This window comes from Liolophura sinensis, chromosome 13 (genome assembly GCF_032854445.1).
Source record: "Liolophura sinensis isolate JHLJ2023 chromosome 13, CUHK_Ljap_v2, whole genome shotgun sequence".
Taxonomy (NCBI): Eukaryota; Metazoa; Mollusca; class Polyplacophora; order Chitonida; family Chitonidae; genus Liolophura; species Liolophura sinensis.
This window is the reverse complement of record NC_088307.1, coordinates 15,916,767-15,938,875: the sequence shown is the minus strand read 5'-3', so window position 1 is coordinate 15,938,875 and position 22,109 is coordinate 15,916,767. Positions and strand designations below refer to the sequence as shown.

General features: G+C 38.8%; 2 protein-coding genes across 2 annotated transcripts in view; both read left to right on the top strand.

Moving 5' to 3' along the window:
- Positions 1-3,893: 3,893 nt before the first annotated feature.
- LOC135480914 (protocadherin-like wing polarity protein stan) overlaps positions 3,894-22,109 on the top strand; it is a 20,750-nt gene continuing 2,534 nt past the window's right edge. Inside the window, exons 1-9 of the mRNA XM_064760843.1 lie at positions 3,894-3,985; positions 12,681-12,805; positions 13,369-13,997; positions 14,492-14,669; positions 17,959-18,182; positions 18,945-19,139; positions 20,494-20,596; positions 20,855-21,492; positions 21,843-22,008. Of these exons, the coding sequence (XP_064616913.1) occupies positions 12,757-12,805; positions 13,369-13,997; positions 14,492-14,669; positions 17,959-18,182; positions 18,945-19,139; positions 20,494-20,596; positions 20,855-21,492; positions 21,843-22,008 (2,182 nt within the window). The 5' untranslated portion in view covers positions 3,894-3,985; positions 12,681-12,756. The remainder of the gene's footprint in view (positions 3,986-12,680; positions 12,806-13,368; positions 13,998-14,491; positions 14,670-17,958; positions 18,183-18,944; positions 19,140-20,493; positions 20,597-20,854; positions 21,493-21,842; positions 22,009-22,109) is intronic.
- LOC135480342 (protocadherin Fat 4-like) overlaps positions 21,551-22,109 on the top strand; it is a 20,851-nt gene continuing 20,292 nt past the window's right edge. The window contains exon 1 of the mRNA XM_064760169.1: positions 21,551-22,008. The gene's annotated coding sequence lies outside the window, so the exon portion shown is untranslated. The remainder of the gene's footprint in view (positions 22,009-22,109) is intronic.

The window sequence follows — 22,109 nt, the reverse complement described above, 5'->3', positions numbered from 1 at the left end:
GTCATCATTCGATGATATGAATCACGGGTGAGAAATGTTGAGAAAATGAGTCAACGTGAACTGAAGGGTCCAGGAGGGACAGGAGTATAGGGTACGTGGGGTGGGGCGTTATATGACATTGGAATCGTTATAGGAACAAAATGTAGAATTGTCGTGTAAATTAGGGGGATTTATTTTTCTTAAACATAGTTGTATTGAATAATATGTAAAAAAGGCATTACTTGGCGGATGTTTCACACGGGGTGTCTGACAATTGCACAAAAGAATATATTACACGTACATAGCAAAATGTCACGTTTAATTCCTTTGTGTTTAATTTGTACCAGCATGACGAGCCGTCTTCTCTTCAATATGAGAACATCCGTCATCTGTATCTATACACCTATGCACGCAGCTACTCGATGAAAGACGTGGTTCTTATCGTCTCCACGCCATCATTTTAAGTCTGAGGCCGATTCCACAAAGCCATTTCTGACTTAAATCAAAATTTGAAATCCCAAAGCTTATTTTGGGATGTAAGAAATTATTTTGTATCCCTCATTAGTGTTATCTTAAGACAAATTTGTCAAAATTTCATCGTCAAGTACCAACAACTGAGCAATGTACTGAGTTTTTTAATTTTAACTTAAGTCGGAAAGGGTTTTTGTGGAATCGGCCATGGAGATTAACGCCTAGCAAAAGAGTACTTAAGTTTTATGCTTATATGGATTATATATTTCAACTGCAATTTCAAACATAGGCTCTGTAGGGAATAGTGTAAAGCCGCAATTAGAAATCAACGATGTGAGAAGGCTTCTTCGTTCACTGCACTTTTTTTTTTTATATAATAATGCTTACAATAATTATACTACCCCTACTTCTCGTATTATTAACAATTATTTCAACACCGAAACATATGTTAATATATTATTATTAGTGTAAGGAAATATCAGCAAAGTTGGTCAAGTCATCCTGAAATGAAACAAAGGGTTTGTTACAGGCTGGTCAGACTCATGTAAATAGACAATCTTGGTGCAGAATGGAAGGGCGTTCCACCACAAATATGTCATCAGGATTTTCACTTTAGAATGAGAATCCATGGGGAATGGCTGAAGCAATGTTGAAACGGACTTTTAAATAGAAGCTGCATGTAGAGCAAACAAACTATCGCACGAAATGAAGTGAAATCCACGAGATTGTATCAAGGCTTGCATGATTGCAAAAGATTATGGCAAATTGTAGCATATACTTTTTGTTATACGCCATACCCCTGGAGAAAAATTCCGAAGTCAAACGAAAAGAAACAACTACAGCTGATAAGTACCAATGATTAAAGCAAAAAGTCTGGACACGTGTACGTCAGAAAATTTTAGTTATTATTTTCTTATTATTAATATGGCACTGTTTGTCATCAGAGAAAAAAAATAGGAAGCCCCTGAGGAGTTTTTTTCCTTTAAATATCCAATAAGGAAAACTCCCTTTTCTTTCATTTGTTAATTTCTGTCATAAGTTTATGCATACATAATGTGCCCAGGCCATCAGAATGTCCTAGAGAACTGAAAGTCGTGATCGTACCATCAAGACAGACAGTATCCTCTAAGAATAGGCTTACCCGTGTATATACAGACAACATGTCATTCTATACAGACACTCCGCCACGACACACAAGCCCAGACCGCTTTGGTCAATATACAAGGAAAGACGATGTGTACCTAGCTCTGTGCTGGCTTTCTTCACATCTTCTATTTACATAAACCCGTCTCGTACATTTTTGTTATTGTATATTGTGCTAATTCCATAGAAAGCTACCAGTTCTGCTATATTTAAACATGTATAATGTACGTGTCAAATATAGATAGCATACATTTTAAACGTCTCCACAAACATTAGCTAACAGAGGAGTCTATTGATACAGAGGGATTATTTAATCGTAAGCTTAAAGGAAAAAGCCTCTAAAAATCGAAGCAGGCATCACTGAATAGACCACTTAAAACTATGCATAAATATTCTTTCATTTTTTTTTAAAATACTATCAGAGTATGATAAAAAATTTCTTCTTTCTGGTGAACATCAGGAAAAAAGGTGATGTGACGTCAGGGTTCCTAGATACCGTCAGCATGGCTCATAAAGCCCCCCAAAGTATTCAAATATTTGAATGCCTTTCAACACTTTGAAAGCCTTTGAATGCTTTTCAACAAAAAGTCTGGAAGAATAAATGAACGTATTTTTACGCATAGTTTTCAGTTGTCCTTTGATGAGCCTGATTTCATATTTAAGCTTTCTTTTACTTTAAGCTCGACCTGTACGAAAATAAAAGAACTGGATGTTCTAGGGCATTCGGTGGTTGGGTTGCAGAGATCAGGAATAATTTTTGTCAAGTACACGACTAAAGACGATGGTTCTTCGAGTCCTGTCTGGTTTCCTCATTCTGCAGGCTGACCACCGCAGGAAAAGAGAAATATTCTTGAGAAATGTGAAGTCCAAATAAAATATATAAATCTGGGAACAAACGCTAGTTTTTCTTTTATCATAGAGAAAAGTCTATAAAATGTGATGACAAAACAGCGTTTTGAGTGGCGCCTAATAATTTCCAATTAACATCACTGCATTGCTATTGTCTGATTCTGCTTCAGCTATGGTGGTGGAGAATGTATAAGTAAACACTTCTCCAGTGTTTACATGAATACATGAATAGTTTACATGTTTACATGAATAGTTAAAATAAAACCCTAACTGAGGTAAACTGACAAGAGGCCGGTTTTACCTGTAACGATTTGTCGGCAATCACACTGTCGTCGCACCAGTCTTCACTGTGGAAGCTGATGCAAATGCCATTACTTGCAATCTTTTTCGTGTGCATTCTTTAGTATTTCAAAGTGTCTCATTAAAAAAACATGAACAGGCTTCAATCCTTATGCGCTTGACATATTCAAAAACTTTCAGAAAGATGATATGAGCTTATATAACAGGCCTGTCAGGCCCATCGTGACGTGACGCATTTTTTCCTTGAGCATTTCAATATTCCCAGTATGGCCAACGACGAAGAACCAGAGACTCCTATTGTCCTTATTTCAATTCGTACAGCTTGCGTCTTACTCAGTCTTAAAGTGTTCTCAATACGTTCTCAATACGACGTTCTCACAAAGACAGGACCGGTTTCTGAAGCGACTGTGCCGCGCCTTATTTACCTGTAGGACCCTCTGTACACGGCCAGTCTTGTATCGACTTTGACCCCGAGTGCACGCGTTCTTTCATATCAATGAATTGCTATTTTCATATCCGTCCCATTTGCTCCAGCTCAGTGGTAATGAATAGTGAGTGATATTCCAACGCACAGCTCTAGATACTTACCTTAAGGTTTCATGTATAAATTTATGCCGTGTGTCTGTGACAAAGGCATTCAGCAGTTCGAATCGGGATTGAGATTGAACCATAAGATCAGAACACATAACGTGTACAAGGTGCTTCTGTTCGTACCTATATGCTGGTCATCTAGTGTCAAAGGGAAATCAACGAGAAACCCGCGTTCTTATATACTATTTTATGAGCACATCGATCCGCATTCACCTATATTTATCTGGGAGTTACCTGAGTAGACCCAAATCGAGGCCAATGGAATCAAGGTAAGCGGGTGCCAGGTAGCTTGGTTACGTCTTCAACACAGGGCGTGTGTCACAGCAGCCGGCTAGCGATGGATTTACGGATGTCTTGAAATCCAGAAACACGGAGTTACCGTGTCGCTTCCATATAAGGAAATCCGGCATAAGAAAGGCCACCGTGTAGTGAAGCGCTAAGGAGGGTCTTTGATGTGGACTCTATTATTGCCTATTATTGCGGGTGTGGTGCCCACGCGTATTCATCTATACAAATATCCTCACACCTAGTTATGAGCGATATTGCCCATAACGTGTTTTACCGACAAGGTGTGGACCGGTGTTGACCCGGATGCTTTATCACATATTATTACCTGAACTACTACCTATACGCGAAGTGCCCTCTGGTCCAGGTGAGTGGAAAATATTGTAATTAGTGAGGGGTATAAGGTAGTTTATGTGGCTGATAATGATCTGGATGATAATGACACTGTATATCGTCGTTATATGACTGAACAGCGGTTAAATATGACTATAAAACCGAAACATACATATTGTATTTCTGTCCTGAAGAAGGTGTATGTAGGCTTTCTGTCATCGCGACCGTGGTAAGAGTGGTCATTTTTCTTACTTGTTTTTTTTAATTTTATTATTTAGTTGATCCTTTTTGGATAAGTAATGCCCCCAGTTACAGAGATGATAAAAATCTGTATAATCTAAATAAAGAAATATCACAGCTTCCCACAGTAAATCATAAACACTTCTGTTAAATGTATTCAAGAATTCTTTTTTGAGCTTGATTAGATTAGCTTAAGGGAGAATAAAATGTTGTCTGAGGCCTGGAAAGTCTTGTAGGAACGTGTGTCGTTTTGGCGGAAGCGTTTATAATTAAAATTGGAATTCACACGTTGTTTATAAAGACAAGGTCAAACTACCTGCAATGCGCCTGTTTATATTACGCCTAATGGGCATATTGTCACTGTCTTGTTTCATAAAACTCTCCAAAAAAGATGTGACTGTTCACATAAAATTAAGCTTATTTTCTGTCATTATAGCTAAGCTTTTCGTTTTCCATGTTACATATGTGTTATTGTGTTTCGACTGCTTTTTTGTCTCATTTATCTGAAGTTATATGTCACAATATAATGACATCCCCAGTGAAAGTTCAGCCATTGTACGCCATGCCACATAACTATTGTGCAGTACACAGAGTAAGAGTTACTCCTGTAGAATGTATTGACTAATGTGCAGTACAATTTCACAGAGTAAGAGTTACTCCTGTAGAATGTATTGACTAATGTGCAGTACAATTTCACAGAGTAAGAGTTACTCCTGTAGAATGTATTGACTAATGTGCAGTACAATTTCACATAGTAAGAGTTACTCCTGTAGAATGTATTGACTAATGTGTAATACATTTCACAGAGTAAGATTTACTCCTATACAATGTATTGAGTGGCTACCAAAACTCGTGTATTAACATTAACACGTAATAACATTCTCCGTATTTAAAGTGAATCGGTTTCCCACTTCTTTCCCGACAAGGTGGTAGGCATTTATTTCAAGATAGCTTCGGCAAACTTGGGAATAAAAAATGCTTTTTAGAGGAGATCACTTTCATCCTTGGCGTGTCGTTGTACGTGTCGTTGTACGTTTCGTTGTACGTGTCTTTTCGTGACAGATACGAAATGTTAAGAATCCTTTATAAGATCAAGAGTCCGTAAGTACTATTATAAGAATTTTACAGACTGTATTCATTGACACAACGTATCGTAACACTTACAAACGACTGACTTTAAGTCATAATATAAAACACCTAGATCCAATGAGTGTGACCAAATACGCTTTCAGATCTAACTCACACTATTCCTGAGAGTTCATCATTTTCAGATTTCATAAACTGTTGTTAGCTTCCTTCTTGACTTTTTTTTCTTGTTTTAAATTTTTTTTCTATTCATCAGTCAGAAGACAACATCTGTGATATCTGAATAATATATCTAATACATTTCTTCTTCTATTTTTTAACCACTCCCACTTATTCGCATTCATAATTGATTTAATCAAAATGTGTTGTAAAATAGTAATAAAATTTTCCCCATTTGTCCTTAAACTGTGTCTCATTCCGTGAGATTTTTGTAATATATTTTTCAAATTTATATTATTCTCGCAATTTATTAATAAAGCCAGTGATATGTACAGCCTGGTTTATTTTCCGACAATTAAAAATATATTCCTTTGCCAGTATTGTTAATACATTAAACCCTTATTGACGTTGTCACAAAGAAGTCACATACATGTACTCCTGACGAATAAAAAATTTTGTTTTTTATCAAAAACACCAAAACAGCCCGTTCCCTGCCGGCTTTTTGAAAGACATAGGCTCCAAAGATTCACTGGAGAATTGGGGGGAAACTCAACCAAAATAATTAACAAACGCTATTACATTTGTTATCAATTGCCCTTTTGCTTAATATCGGAATTAAACGAATCCATTTTGTAACGCCTACTTGTTCCGCCATGCCCATACTACGACGCATGACACAGTGTACTTCCGGTCGCGCCTTCACATCGTCACTCGCTCATGTTCACCTTAGCAATGTTGTTGCCTGTGCATGTGTACGCTCCAGTGCCTTTCCCGGCTAGAAAACCCCAGTAGCCCAGTCTCATTATTAGGCCGTCAGTTCTTTCTGTTGAGGAATGCTGTCCCGGCGTTACATTGCATGGTGATTTGTATACAATAAACTCTTTTCACCACAACAATGTGGCCAGGGCCTTTCTAGAAGACCCCATTCCAGCCCTGTATTCAGGTATAACGACTATGTCATGGTTCACTTTGACGAGCGTGAAATTCGGCTCACAAAGTCTCCCTAGGCGTTGGCTTATCGCCTTACATAGTTTATATCCATCATCACGATAAATGGGTCGGCTGCATTCTTGTGAAGCTTTGATGGAAGCTATAATCTGCATTTCTCAACTAGTTATTAAAACATAACTAAAATGGTTAAATAAACCAGGAATTAAAATATCTCCAGTTCGTGAGTAGCTGTAAATATTTTAGAGAGTGTAGGCTAGTTTATAAAGATTCAAAATTTACCTTTATAATTGATGAAAACAAATATTTTCCAAGTTAATGTTTTAATGACTGAAGTTATTAAACTTTGCAAAGTAATAGAAGAACAAATTTTCTTCATACTGATCGTTTGTAACGATAAAACTTAGTTGAGTAAGTATTTTTGAAATGAGCCACTGTGTACCTTGTTATAGCTATCATAAATGTATATATATCACATGTTAATATATATTTTCCTCTCCGGCCGTGCGTGGAAATGTCTGCCAGCAACTAGTGGATGATCGTGGGTTTCCCGCGGGATCTTTCCGGTTCCCTCCCATCATAATTCTGTCCGCCGTCGTATAAGTGAAATATTCTCGAGTACGAGTACGAACACAAGTCAAACACATAAATAATTAATTATATGTGATTATATAGACGGATTTGTGGAAATGTGTCGACAATCCTTATCCTTTTGACTTTTATTCGGGTTTTTGTGGGCGTTTGTCCATTTTTATTGGACAGGACAAGCCTTCGTTTGATTATGAAATATGTAACACTCTTTTTGTTGAATGCAGATGAAATGACTAGTATCTCTGATGACGAGTTTCAGAGCATAATCCTATCCTAACTCACCAAATTAATCAGGCTGAACTACTGCGCCATTATATATATGAAAACTTAAGCATGCAGTTGCGATTTACCAGCGACAAAGATAAACATGTTCTTTTGTTATCCACCTCGACGTCCGGATTTAATAATTGCAAACCGAATACGGTTTTCACGTCTAGCACTTTGATTGTGTACATAGCATCACCGACGTGTATAGAAAACCAGTAAAGTACCTTAGTCCGCAACAATTGGGCAAAAAACATTTGTTGATGACAATCAATCTTTTCGTCCTAACGTCATCCTGTGAGGGATCCAGTATTGGTTGAGACCGGTCTGTATTGCATTATGTTCACTCAGTGTTTGTGGAGCATGCTGTTACTGGTATCTGTTCACTGGCGTGACTAGTTTTCCATATGTACACTCACGCGACAGGAATATAGTGAGTGACAGACAAAGCTGTTGGCTGATTGGTGCGTCTCTGTAGAATGTTTGTTTCCCTGCACAGCTCAGATCTTGCACGTTGTTGGTGACATCCGGTGAACACAGAGCACCATGGCCATCTCCACCATCCCATGTCGAAGGAAATTGCTCAATTAATAATCGCTAAATCATGAACAGATTTATACCCCATCATAATATAAAACTACCATCAGAAGAACGTTTGCTCTGTGGTATCTGCGGACATAAAGAATCTGATTGTCAGGTCCTTTCAGATCACATACAGACCGATAATCAGAATACGTGGTCGTATTTACCTTCATAATCAGGAGATTACAGGTGATCTTACTCTAATGAAAGACTGTTTTAATTGTTCTGCTTTTTATAAAAAGCGACAGTAGTCATGCTCGTCTGTTTTCGGTATTAAGGCATGTAGTTTGTTTCATTTTCAAGTACCCATCAACTCACCGCCGACAAATCAATGAAACGTTTTCCAGCAATGAATGCCAATGAAATAAGTAAATAAATAAATAAATACAAAATCATCGGATATCAGCACATATCCAGAATAATTTTATTTTGCTACAAAGATGCTGTGGTATGATTCCAGCTGATATATCGTATACTCAGCTGCGAAATATATGTTTACAAGTACAAAATAATAGGAAGAAATTCTGTGTTTATTTTCCGTGGACCATTTGCTTTTATGTGCAACGCTTTCAGTTCGGCAGATCTTAGTACTACCCTAGCGTCTACCTGATAACGGCCTACGCGGATGGAATTAGCCCTGTCACGTGACCTATCACCTTAGGTATAGACCTAACGGGAACTGAAAGTCACATTCCTAACCTGACAACATTTTGGGAAATCTGCTATTTCCGGTAAAATCCAAATCCGCAATAGCTTTTCACAAACCAATGTCAACATTTAAGTTTAGCAATGGTATTTGTAATCCGCAATAGCTTTTCACAAACCAATGTCAACATTTAAGTTTAGCAGTGGTATTTGTAATCCGCAATAGCTTTTCACAAACCAGTGTCAACATCCAAGTTTAGCAATTGCATTATGGATTTGTCTCTGGTCTAAAAAATATATCTGGTAAAATTGAATTAATGCGGAAATGTGAAGGTGCGGTAAAAACAGAAAAATGATAACCGTTTTGACATATAAAATTTCGGGGGCGGTCACCGATAGTCACGTGACTTACACTCCCAATAGACACTGGCCTCCACTGGTGGGCCATATCTATATTTGCATCTTTAAATTTTTTAGTTTTTAAAAACTTGTCAGGAAACAAAAATCACACGTTTCGTGCCAAGACTTCGAAATTTAAAATGTGTTTCAGGTCGCATACTGATTTCCTGTTTAGACCAATAAGGTAATTATTAGCATTCTGGGTAGGCTTTTTAGGTAAGACGCTAATGACGGCATTGGTGGAACATTGCCAGCATGGCTAATGATATTCTTAGTGTATTTGCACGATTATGTAGACAGCGTGATATTAATCGAAAGAATGGTTCAGACTGAAAGAAATCTCGTCCTTGCACAAACTGCATGGTCCACTTAGTGATCTTGTTCCCTCTTTGAGCGACAGAAGCACGGTAACTCTATCCCATCATGGCTACAGGTCGCCTCGCACTTATACCTTGTTACTTCGTTGCATTTATTATTCACTAGCCATACATAGAAAGCTTGCCTGTAAAATCTAAAGAGGCAAACCGCAAGCAGTCATGTCAGTTTGGTAATGAGGTACATTACCGCAAGCAATCATATCAATGTGGTAATGAGATACATTACCGCAAGCAGTCATATCAGTGTGATAATGAGATACGTTACCACAAGCAGTCATAGCAATGTGACAATGAGGTACATTACCACAAGCAGTTATATCAATTTAATAATGAGGTACATTACCATAAGCAGTCATATGAGTGTGTTAATGAGGTACATTACCACATGCAGTCACACCAGTGTGAAGAGATGCATAGAGCACAAATGAACCCCCAGAATAGAATTAATTCTGTCTAGTAATGTCCATGCTTATATTTCAGCATCCGACACATCTCCTGACAACACACCGGGCTACATGTCTTGGTCATTTCTTACTCATTTCTCGAACAATAATTTTCGATATAAAAACGTCTGACAGCAGAGAAAATCTCTTTATAAAGAACAGATGTATGAGGTTATGTCTATCTGGGTATATATTAGGTGGTCATTAAGATAGACATTAAGATGGACTTAAGTCAGATTTAGAAAACCCTAAGTACTATATGATTTGTTTATCCACATATCGCAGTAAAATGTCATACAGTGATCACATCAAGTAGACTTCTGTATGGATGTGTTAATCAGCTATCGCCCATGGCCAGTTGTTTCTATCTGCCAATATGCGGCGTGGAACGAAAGACAATGGGACGATATGTTTTAACATGTCTAAATGGTCACTGTTAACCCACATGGCTTGTTTTGTTCTCGCGGTCATTGGCTACTCAACTTGACCGATGAATGACCTTTATTGAACAAGTGCTCTATAAATCATTATCGAACAGTTTTGATATCGTTTTGAACACGATGCATGTTGCCGATACTCAAGACAAGAACGAACTTCATTTATCATCGACAACATTTTTGTGTTAGAATTTGTGTAAAGCACTGATTAACCTAGCTTTCAATAGGGTATCGATCTCGTATATTTCCTTGTGTTTAGCCGTAGATTACCTAGCTATGTGGGTTCGAGGTGCTCACGCTGTGCATGGTAGGGCGACCATCACCAGCTTGCTTTGAATAGTTCTATTCGGTGCCACATTACAGCAGTCTACAGGTTTATTGATTTTACTGTTACATGTCAAACCCAGTCAAGTAGTGAGATAAATAGACAAAGACAATGTACATGTATACCTGGTGAAAATCCAACTCATGGTATCCGTGGCTCTGATACACGGTATTGTGAGAATTTTTTGGTCAGTGACGTCTAACAAATTGCAATTAACATCACAGCATTTGTTTCGTACTTATTTCTCCTTAAGCCATGGCGCTAGAGAAAGGGTACGTTGATACTATTTAAGCGTTTACACGAAGAGTTGTTAAATAAAACATTAACTGAGGCAAACTAACTAAAGACCCGATTTCACCGGTTACATGTGACAGTTTGCCAACTGTCACACTGTCGTCGCAGCTCTGACTGTATTCTCTATGCTGGTGTCTTTTTACATTATGAGACTTCAGCTTGACGTTATGATTGGTGTGCGCTGACACATTACCTCCATGCCAAACCGTTTAGTGTCGTTCTACTTCAGACACGTAAAACGTTTAATGTCAGCTGCATTCAGCCCTTTTACTTTATTTTTTTTTTAATTTTAAATTTAGACATGAACGCCTATAATTGAATTTAAGAATCATTATTTATATAAATAACTCACAAGAAGTACTTCATTAAACTTAATCACCGTAAGCATTATAAAAGTGTTTAACATTTAGACTGAAGTCTCTTTTTTCCTGGAATAAACTTAATCCTTGGACCTATACGTGTAGCTTCACGTTATGAAAACGACTATAGGATACGTGGGGTTTGGAAGTTGGAACATTGTCAAGGAATGACTATCTATGCCTCTTGTAGAAGTCCAATAATGCCAATGGTTTTTCGTGACTAAGGAGTTATCACTATACAACCTCGTGACTTCCACACTATTGATATCGCCATATAACCCTGTGATTTCATCCTTGCTGATGTCATCATACAACCCCGTGAATTCATCACTGTTGATATCACCATACAACCCGGTGACTTCATCACTGTTGATTTGGGACACAATAACGTCATCTCTGTTTATATCACCATGTAACAGCGTGACATCACCACTGCTGAAATCACCATATAACACCGTGACATCACCATCACTGATATCACATTCTAACATACCTCCAAAACCTTAACACTAAAAGCGATGGTGAGCGAAGTGTACTCAAATTGTTAATCTATACATTGTGGCTGCCGTCGTCATGGACCGTGGGGCAGTGTTTTACACTACCATTGTGTCCTCTCAGTCGTTAAATGTCACTGTGACTTTTGCCAGCGCGTCTGCCTCCATACCTACCTTCCGTTTCAGCTTCATCTGAATATACAAGTTTCTCGTTCACTTCTGACATTTTTTTTTGACGTCAATTCCCTAAAATCATCATTCCTCTGTCGTCGCAAAACTGTCACGGTTATGATTGAATTTAGAGCTCAAGCTGACATGGGAAATGTGCATTTATTGGTCAATAACTGTCACGTGCTTCGCTCTGATTGGATGATTTATTTCCCACCAATTCCATCGGCATGGACTTGCCCAAATTCATAACAACATAACCTAGACCGTTACATATTAACAAAAAAGGAGAGGATAGTTGTTTTCGTTGTTATTTCCCCCCTAATGGTCCCATTGTTTCATAGTGGGATTGCCGTGTTCAAATCACCTAGATAATGCAAGGCGCAAGGTTTGCGTCCCCGCGTTCTTAAACAGTGGACAACTCCCTTGTGCTGAGCATTATCTAGGTGATTTGGGAATGGCAAACTACGTTTTGTTTCTTAACTATAACGCGATGATGTCACTATTGCTGATATCACCATTGTAACACACCGTGAACATAATGCAGATAAAACAAATATGTTGTGGTGTAACAACGTAACGACAGTATTAAGGTAGAGGTTTTACTGATCTTTATCGTTACTAACACAACACGCCATAATGAAGTATATGAAATGCAATCTGTGTTGAATATTTATACTGCGAATGTTGGAATATTGTTTGTTTTATTGCTTGAAATTATGTTAATATTGTCGTAATATGTTTTTTTTTTCTTCAATTCAATGCGCAAACGTTAGTTCATGTGGGTATGTATTTTGCATTGTTGAACATCTTATATATGTTTTTCGGTATTTTTGTAATAATACAATGATTCGTTGAATAAAGTCTTAGAGTGGATGAATGGCAATTTTACCTGTATTTATTTTGCTAAACTTTCAGGTGAAATTGATGTTGAAAGCCGACATATTTACGTAAGGCTCTGAGAACCAATGTTGTGACGTCATCAAACATAACCATGGGTACAACACAACTAGATGTCACCTTATACATATTTACATTGTTATGTAAGTATACCATGGAGCACTTTATCACAAAATTATTGTTTTGGTTAAAAACCAGAATGTGTTAAAATGCTGAGAATAAGATATGTTTAACCACGGTGATACAATGCGCCTAGAAGTCAGATATATTACAATATTAGCACTGAAATTAATAAAGTTAGAACATTGTGGTTATTGATATATTAATAAAATCATAAAATTAAATGGTTTTCGTTATTTTTTTATTATATGTTTGTTTTTCACATAAATACTGTACAGCCTTTTCATTGTAAGTGACTGCGCAATTGCTAAATATTTATTTAAAAAAATAAGGGAAACCCATTATTGTTTTTGAGGTTGAACAGTTTGAAGCCAGTGTGATGACATGTACTCTCTGAAATTTAAATCTTACTCTTTTTTGAATGCTAGTGTCTCTTGTTTTTCGACTTCCAAGGAAATTATCTGCTATCTGTTACCGGTAGGGAAAATTTCTGTTATGAAATTTCTGGCATTGCTTTGGTAAAAATTCAATGATCACATAACAATGGAAATAGGTATTTTATGCAAATTTGTTTTTATTGTTTCAGTGTTAACGCTGTGTGTTAAAGGCCAAGTTTCGCCACAGTTTTCCGAGGACACATACACAATTAATTGCACGGAAAACACTGTTAAAGACTCTGTGTTGTTAATTCTAACCGCCACAGACACGGACAGCGGCCCGGCGGGGCAGATAGACTATTCCATGGAGGAGAATGAATGGTTTAGAATAAACCAAACTGGGGCTATAAAAGTCAAGGCTGCGATAGACGCTGAAGACAAACGTGTTAGCAAGGTAATGAATTACATCGTCACAGCCACCGATAGGGGGACACCGAGTCGCTCATCAACAGCAACCGTGCGCATAACCATAGTTGACGTGAACGAACATCGGCCAAGCTTTAAATCCAGTCTTTACCTTGGAACTCTGTTCGATAAGGACCCCGTGGGGACCCCCGTTGTACAGGTGGAAGCTACAGACCTAGACAGGGATGCGGTGTTAACCTATGACCTGTCAATACCCTTCCCATATTTACACATTGATAATCACACGGGAAATATTACAGTGAGTCAAACAGTGGATTACGACGCCATCCTGGCAGGTCAAGGGAGAGGTACCTTCCCAGTTAAAGTGAGAGTAAACGATACTGGAAGGTTTCTGGTGATTGGAACATTATTGGTGAGTGTATCTAGCATTTTCGTGTATTTTATTCTATGTTCTGTTAATTAACTGAAATGTAATACATGTATACTCGAGATTTATGCATTGGTTAGCGAATAAGAAGTGTTTTTGATTGGTTTATGTATTTATATGATTGGTGTTTTACGCCGCACTACAGAATATTTGACTTATATGACGACCGCCCGCGTTATGGTGGGAGGAAACTGGGGAGAGCCCATAGGAAACCCATTATTGTTTTTGAGGTTGAACAGTTTGAAGCCAGTGTGATGATATGTACTCTTTGATGTGGGATGAAAGGTGAACCTTGAATTCTGGAGGGAAATTTCACCTATATAGTGGACACCAGTATATTTTTCCCGCAGAACGCTTTGGTATTTTCTCACATTTTTAAGACGCTATTACCACGGAGACCTTTAGTGTTGTATAAATCACAACCGTGGAACAAATACATTGTTTAATATCTTTAACACCATGTAATTCTCTTTCTTCAGATCTCTATAAAAAGAAAAAATCACATCCCGCCGAAATTTGATCTGACGACGCCAACAATCGAAGTCTCTGTGGACGAAGGTGTGCAAGGGGTTGTGCTTGAAACTGTTAAGGCTACGGATGACCAAGGGTATCGTGTACAGAAAGTCACATACGATCTTCTTCAACAGGTTATTCCTGGTAAGCTCTATTCAACGTCGGACGAATTGTTAAAATCGTCAGAGAATTGGAAATAATAAGGAATTAAATGTGTTCACATCAGTTTTGAACTCATTTAGTGAACGCGTTTGGGGTTGGAGATAAAATTCATAAGCCTAGTCTAGAGTACAACATGTGCTTCCAAGTGGAGTGTAAATTTACTACGAATAATAAAAATGACCCCGATGAGATTTCACCGTAGACTTTTAACTTCCCTTTATCAAGTGTAATCTGTGGATTATTTATTTTACGGTCACAGCAAGTTTCATTCTGAGGATAGCCCTGGGACCAAATTATTTCTCATCATAACTGCGTTATTCCTAAAATTAGAATTATCTTTGGTGACGTCTAATCATCTCGTTTAAGGTGCCCTTTAAAAGAATATTTTGAAATAGCCATATACCCTCTTATCCTCTGTTGTTAATTGCCTTCGCCATTACTTGTTCTAACACTAAACTGTTCTCATAAAGAATTTCCCATTTTAGATACTCCCCCCTCCTCCAAGCTTTCTAAATATATAAATATAATTTCCTTCACTTATTTTTGAAAATTGTTTTTAAAGATTCAATTCCTTAACCACAGAAAGTGTGAGATTGATCTATGCGTACTCATCGCATGTTGTTCAATCGTTAGAGGCCATCTTACGCCTGATCAATAACGGTCAAGCTAGGAATCAAACTCAAGACATTAAAGAACATTAACATAACACTGGCGAACCTTTCACACAATCTCTGGACAGTCCATTGGTCTAACCGTAGTTTGTGTTTTAATAATACATAAGATGACGAGGGCTGGATTGTTCCCAATCGGTAATGGATTATTCTTTGTTAGTGGCAAAATAAAGCCTGGAATGTTCCAACACTAATCGATCTCAGTCACTACCAGATAGTGACACAGAACTTAATTCTCGACCGTGGGGTTTAATTAGAAATCCTCAACTCAATAAGCAAGCATCGACATTTGCATTAGCACCGTTAATGTGGTCAGAGAACAGCCGATGTCGTTTCGAGGTTCTTAGTTCTGGCGACCTTACCATATTAAACGTTCATTGCATGACTGGAATGATACAACTATGCCAGGTTACACTTATGCTCAATACAATGCTTTCTGCAAAGTCATTACATGGCCCTGTCTGAACTGCAGATGAGGTATTACACTGTCAGAAAATAATGTTGGTCAACCAGAGTTACCCTCAAAATTTTCTTAAAATAAATGGTCAGGAACCATTAAAAATTTGATCGCTTATCATCAAATTCACACGCATTGGTCTTGAACCAAAAAGTCTTGAGTGAATTTTTCATTTCTGCTTCTTTCACCCTGAAAGCCTGGAGGGTTATATAAATATATTCATGTCAAATGCTTGCAGAAACTGAACGGATTGTATATGTCTGCCTTCATATGTTCTCGTCCTTTGTGTTTTGTGTGATTTATTCCGCTACAGTTATATTATCAATCCCCTACCATTAGAGGTTCACTCCTCATTTGTCAGTCCGTCCAGCGAGTCTACCATTTACCCACTTAGTCACGAAACAGACTTCGGGGACTTTTTTTCAGTGAATTGAAAGCTTGTTCCATGGTTTCAGTGTGACAAGTTAGAGACCAAGTTTCGGTTTCAGGGTGATTCGCTCATTTTCACCAAAAGTATGACCGTTTTTATCCTGCGTTGGACAACTTTTTTTTCCAAAGTGGTTTGTGATATGGAACTATAACTTTGCGTGTGAGTTTACCATAACAAGCTACTGATGAAGTTCCAGTTTGGTGCCGTTTTGTACATTTCTTTTCTTCGGACGTTATTCAGGAAAAGTAGCGAGCTCTAAACTGGAACCTGGTACATGGCTGCAACTAAGCAACTAACAGTTCAAGTTCGAATTTTGGTCCGTTTCATTAATTTTCAACATACTAATGGTCATTTTCATCTGTTGTTGATTTTGGCATATCGGCAATATCAGAAAAAGTATACGGACAACATATTAATCCGGATGCAATGGATGTTGGAGCTGGCTGTAGAGATACGACACAGTATCTTTCCTAGTCTGTCACAGAAGTAGCAGAGCCTGTGATGGTCAGCGGGCATAATCCTTCATTTCAAAACATATAGCTGGCCAAAATGACCCCAGGAAAGTCTACATATTGTTACCCAAGAGGTATCAATATCGGCATCCCGTTGTCTTCGCAGAGAATTTTGTCTTTCTTCTGTGAATGACCAACTGAAAATTTACAACCAGGTTTCCTAGCCACACTGCTATTAAACACACACCAATATGATGTAAAGATACAGCTAAAAAGATAGCGCGTAATTCCACGATAAACCAACAGCAGATACGTTTATATTGCGAATGTGGACAGGGTGTGGTATCTGGTGATGTTTGGGTGTAGTTTCTATCAGGTGATGTTTGGGGGTAGTTTCTATCCGGTTATGTTTCGGAGTTGTTTCTGTCTGGTGATGTTTGGGAGTAGTTTCTATCGTGTGATGTCTGGAAGTATTTTCTATCTGGTAATGTTTGGGAGTGGTTTCTATCTTGTGATGTCTGGAAGTTTTTCTATCTGGTAATGTTTGGGAGTAGTTTCTATCTTGTGATGTCTGGAAGTATTTTCTATCTGGTAATGTTTGGGAGTGGTTTCTATCTGGTGATGTTTGGGAGTAGTTTCTATCTTGTGAGGTTTGGGAGTAGTTTCTATCTGTTCATGTTTGGGAGTAGTTCCTATCTGGTTATGTTTGGGAGTAGTTTCTATCTGGTGATGTTTGGGAGTAGTTTCAGTCTGGTGATGTTCGGGGGTAGTTTCTATCTGGTCATGTTTCAGAGTAGTTTCTATCTGTTCATGTTTGGGAGTAGTTTTTGTCTGGTCATGTTTAGGAGTAGTTTCTATCTGGTCGTGCTTCCCGTTCCACTGTAAATACGGTGGTCACAAATAATCTTGGTAAAATAATTAATACAGCTTACTCCAAAAGGCGACCAGAATAATCTGGTTTTGTCATGCCTGTACCAAGGCTTATTCGTTCCGTTTCGGTCAAAATGATTTTGCTCACTTCGACGAATTGCATCTACCTCGGTACAGTACAGAAAAATACCGTTTACAAAGCTGGAGGAAAACGAACCAATCAATCAGAGATTTGTCCGGTTTTTAAGGCAATGCATATTCCAAGTTCTCACATTGATTTTCTTTTGACAGCTACCTAAAATTCTTTTAGACAATAACAGAGTAAGTATATTTTACCCTCTTCACTTAACACTAGAATATTAATGGGATATTACGCATCACGCCATTGTAGATTACCTAACTATTGGGGCAGACTCGGGAGTGATAACTCTTGTAAAGAGCCTTGACAGGGAGAGTATTCCTGGCGGTAAACTGGAGCAACTGATAACCGCAGAGGACGATGGGAATCCTCCGCCAGTCCTCACCAGCACAGCCACATTGATTATCACCGTGAATGACGTCAATGATAACTCACCAGTGTATAGCGAGCCGACCTTTCAGCTAGCCCTTCCTCAGGTAAGCGGACTTACATTAATGCACATACTAATGTGGACTTCTGTTCAAGTCGTGTTCACATGCCGCGACTCGACTCGACGAATTTGATTAATCAAATAAAAATATACGACACACGCTGTTTCTTATCATTTGTAGTATTCGACAAATCCCAGCGCGTGGACGCGATTTAAGAAATAGATCTCTCCTGTTTCCATTCGACTAGTCGAGTGCAACAAATCACACCATGTTTTCATTAACAATGATAAGGTGATGAGTTTTAAACAGGGCAAAGACAAATCCGGCACTTTTAGTCATTGTCAGTGTAGATAAATATTATTCTTTTCTTCGCTGAATTATTAGTTGTGTTGATTCCCTCCCAACAAAATACGTTGGCACATATTTGTTTTACTGCCTCGAATGTAAAACGATGTTTTATAATTATAGGGAATTGTCTCTTCCTATAATCCTATTCTGTTATGACATCGTGAACTTCGCGTACAAAATGAATGGTTATAGGAGTATTTGCAAGTTATAAGAGAAGTCGCTGTTAAGGAAAATGTTATAAAAAATGTGCTTCTCTAGTTTTTGCTCAGTGTTGTGATTTAAATTGGAAATACTCAAAACTTTGATGCTGGAATTTAACGGGACAGTGTAGTATTTTGTGTGATTTACCTAATGTGTGTTGCATTTCATGCTGTCAGAACAGTTAATTTTTTTTATTCAGCCAGCATGACTTTTGTACATGGGAGATGTTTAATGGTGATGTATGGTTTTGAATTTCAGACATATCAAGCCGGACAACAGTTCACCATACCGACAGCCACTGACGCGGACGAGGGCGAGAACGCCAGAGTGGTTTACCAACTGTCCGCCCAAGCTGAGCAGTACTTTAGCATAGACAGAGATAGTAGTGTGTTGACAACTCGGGCTGAGTGTGGGGTAGAATGCATCAAGACGGAAGACTGTTCACTAGGCATGGTGAGTCATCGACTAAGGCATGCCCCACCCACCCTTTTACACATCAAGCAGCAGGTGCCCGTTCTTTTCAAACACAACGCTTGACCTAGCAGCTTTGTACAACTGTTTACCAAACATCAAATAACATTTCTGAAATCATTTGATATTCGCCTCATACCGCCCCACTCAGACATGCCAGACGTTGGTCTCCCTTTCATTTTCTTCCTTTTACAACAGCTCATTTGAAACTCCTAGTATCTGATAAAATGCCTATCGATGGAATTGAAATAAAGGAAATTTATCGTGGAATGCTTACTACGTAATTGTCACAAATAATGCCACCCAAAAAGTGAATATTACAAGAATTATTCTGTTTTACTTTATTACTAAGCGCAGTATATTTTATTTTGTTTACATTTAAGATGTGTGTTGCTATTTGTGAAGCAGAATTTAAGTAATATATTCTTCGCTCATGCAGTTTTAGCTTTGTGGTTAAAATGTTTTCATTTATTTCCTTACATTCACTCAACTCTACCTTCTATGGATATCATAACCTATTGTTAAGTGGAAACAAATCAAGGCGTAAATTGTACCGAAAGTCATTTAACATTTGTTAACCAAAGATGGCATTTCAAGAGAATTACCATAAACTAAGTTGTGTACATCAAAACCCAACATATGTTCATTAACGAGCTAGGGAGCGTGTCTAATCAATGGTCGCGAAACCCCATTTCCATCCCAGCCGTTAACACTTTTCCTCCTTAGATTCCAGCGTGAAAATAGAGCAGGTTCATCATGATTCCACTACCCTCCGAGTTTAAGGGGAGGAGGTGGTACCCCCAAAGTGTAGACATTCTGGGTTAAGCCTGCACTCACTGGGTGCTATTCTCCACGTGTTGTCTATCACGTAAAGGGACATGGTTAGACCCTGAGTGTAGACATTCTGGGTGAAACCTGCACTCTTGGTGCTATTCTCCACGTGTTGTCTACCACATAAAGGGACATGGTTAGACCCCGAGTGTAGACATTTCGGGTGAAGCCTGCAATCTCTGGGTAGTCTTCTGCAAGTGTTGTCTATCACGTATACAGACAGTGGTTAGACCCTGAGTGTAGACATTCTGGATGAAGCCAACACTCTCTGGGTGCTGTTCTGTAAGTGTTGTCTACCACGAGACAGAGATATTCTTGATGAAGCGGACATACTCTCAGTGCTCTTCTCCAAATGTTGCATCACGAGGCAAGAACAGGGGTAATCTCGAATGTAAATGAAGGTCGTCGCATAATTTTTTTTTGTAAATCAGGTATCATGTTGACAATACCTGTTGTTATATTTGCTACATGTACATGAATGTATAACGTCTGTTTGTGTGTGCAGGTGACTGTTTACGCGTTCAATGAAGGTCTGCCCCTACTGAACGACAGTTTGAAAGTAGAGCTCATCTTAACCACACCGGGCTCGGCAGGACCGCCATTAAGCGGTAAGGACGAAAACCACCATGTTAAAGTCATCTTTACATAAAACATGATTTAGATAACATCCAATACCCGACTGAGACACTGACCTGCCTTCATGGTCTATCTACACGGAAAAAATGCCGTACATCACACAGAGAATGTTCATAGACGCAATAATTTCTAATCGCAACTCAGCTGTAAGATGCGCGAAATATACGTAGCGAGTTCAAATAATATACGCCTTGTTTGTAGTATATTACAATATTCACCTATTATTTCAGGCTTGATCTCTTGCGCTGACGCAAGCACCCCTAACAACAACGACCCGGTCTTCCAGCCCCCTAGTTATGTAGGACAGGTGCCGGAAAACTCTGCCATCAACACTCTTGTGCTGAAAGTATCAGCCACGGACGCTGATGCCGGAAATAGTGGTAATCTGACTTTCAGTGTCAACTCACCAGATTTTAGCGTGAACGCTGATGACGGCACAGTCTACACTCTGCGAACGTTTGACTACGAGCAGCTTCCGGCAGATAAACAACTCTGCGTGGATGTGGTGGCCACAGATAAAGGGAGGCCACCGCGAAGTTCAACAGCTGAGGTCTGTGTGACGGTGGTTAACGTCAATGACAACCCTCCCAGCTTTGGTAGTTCCACTTATCAGGCGACAGTTCGTGATGGTGACCCGGTCGACACCGACGTCATTACGTTGACGGCTGATGACGCAGACGGCATGGATGATCTCACTTATGACCTGCTAGGTACAAATCCTTACTTTAAAATCAACCCGCAGACGGGGCTCGTGTCCCTCGCCCAGTCGATGAACAGAGCGGACATCCTGAACGGAATTACTGGGGAGATTATTGAAATACGCGTGAGGGCGAACGACGGGCCTTTTTCTGCGGAAGCTAGTATCCAGGTAAGTCCGGATGGTAACTCTGTCCTTTCGTTCGTCGATGTCGGGTTATGGCCAAAACCGATTACTACATATGGACAACAGTACATACGAAAGAAAACTCGTCAATGATAGGTATAATGGAGTAGATGACCAATATTCAAGATGATAGGAAATGGCAGATTTTACAAAACATGAAATTTAGGCTGAGAGAGAGCTTAATTAGTGCACTGAATAACTTTATTTAATTCTCTATTTGTTTCATGAGAATTTCCTACAGCCACGAGGGAAATTTCAAGTTGGATCCTAATTTTTGAAAGATCTTTTTTAAGTAATGTTCTTACCAGTCACGTGTATTTCTTTTTCACCGTCAGGTAACCATCGAGAGCTCTAACCTCCACAGTCCTGTGTTCGCCAGGGATGTCATCAGCATAGATGTACCGGAAGGGACTGTGGGAACGATTACCTCACTGTCCGCCTCAGATCAGGATGTCCCTGCACAGACAATCAGCTACCGGATTGCAGACCAGGCGTACAACGGTAAGCGGAATGCACGGAGACAAGGATGTATGACAAAATCTGCATGTGACGACAACGTAGTATTTGACTAAATTCTAGACCAGTATCTAATAAATTACATT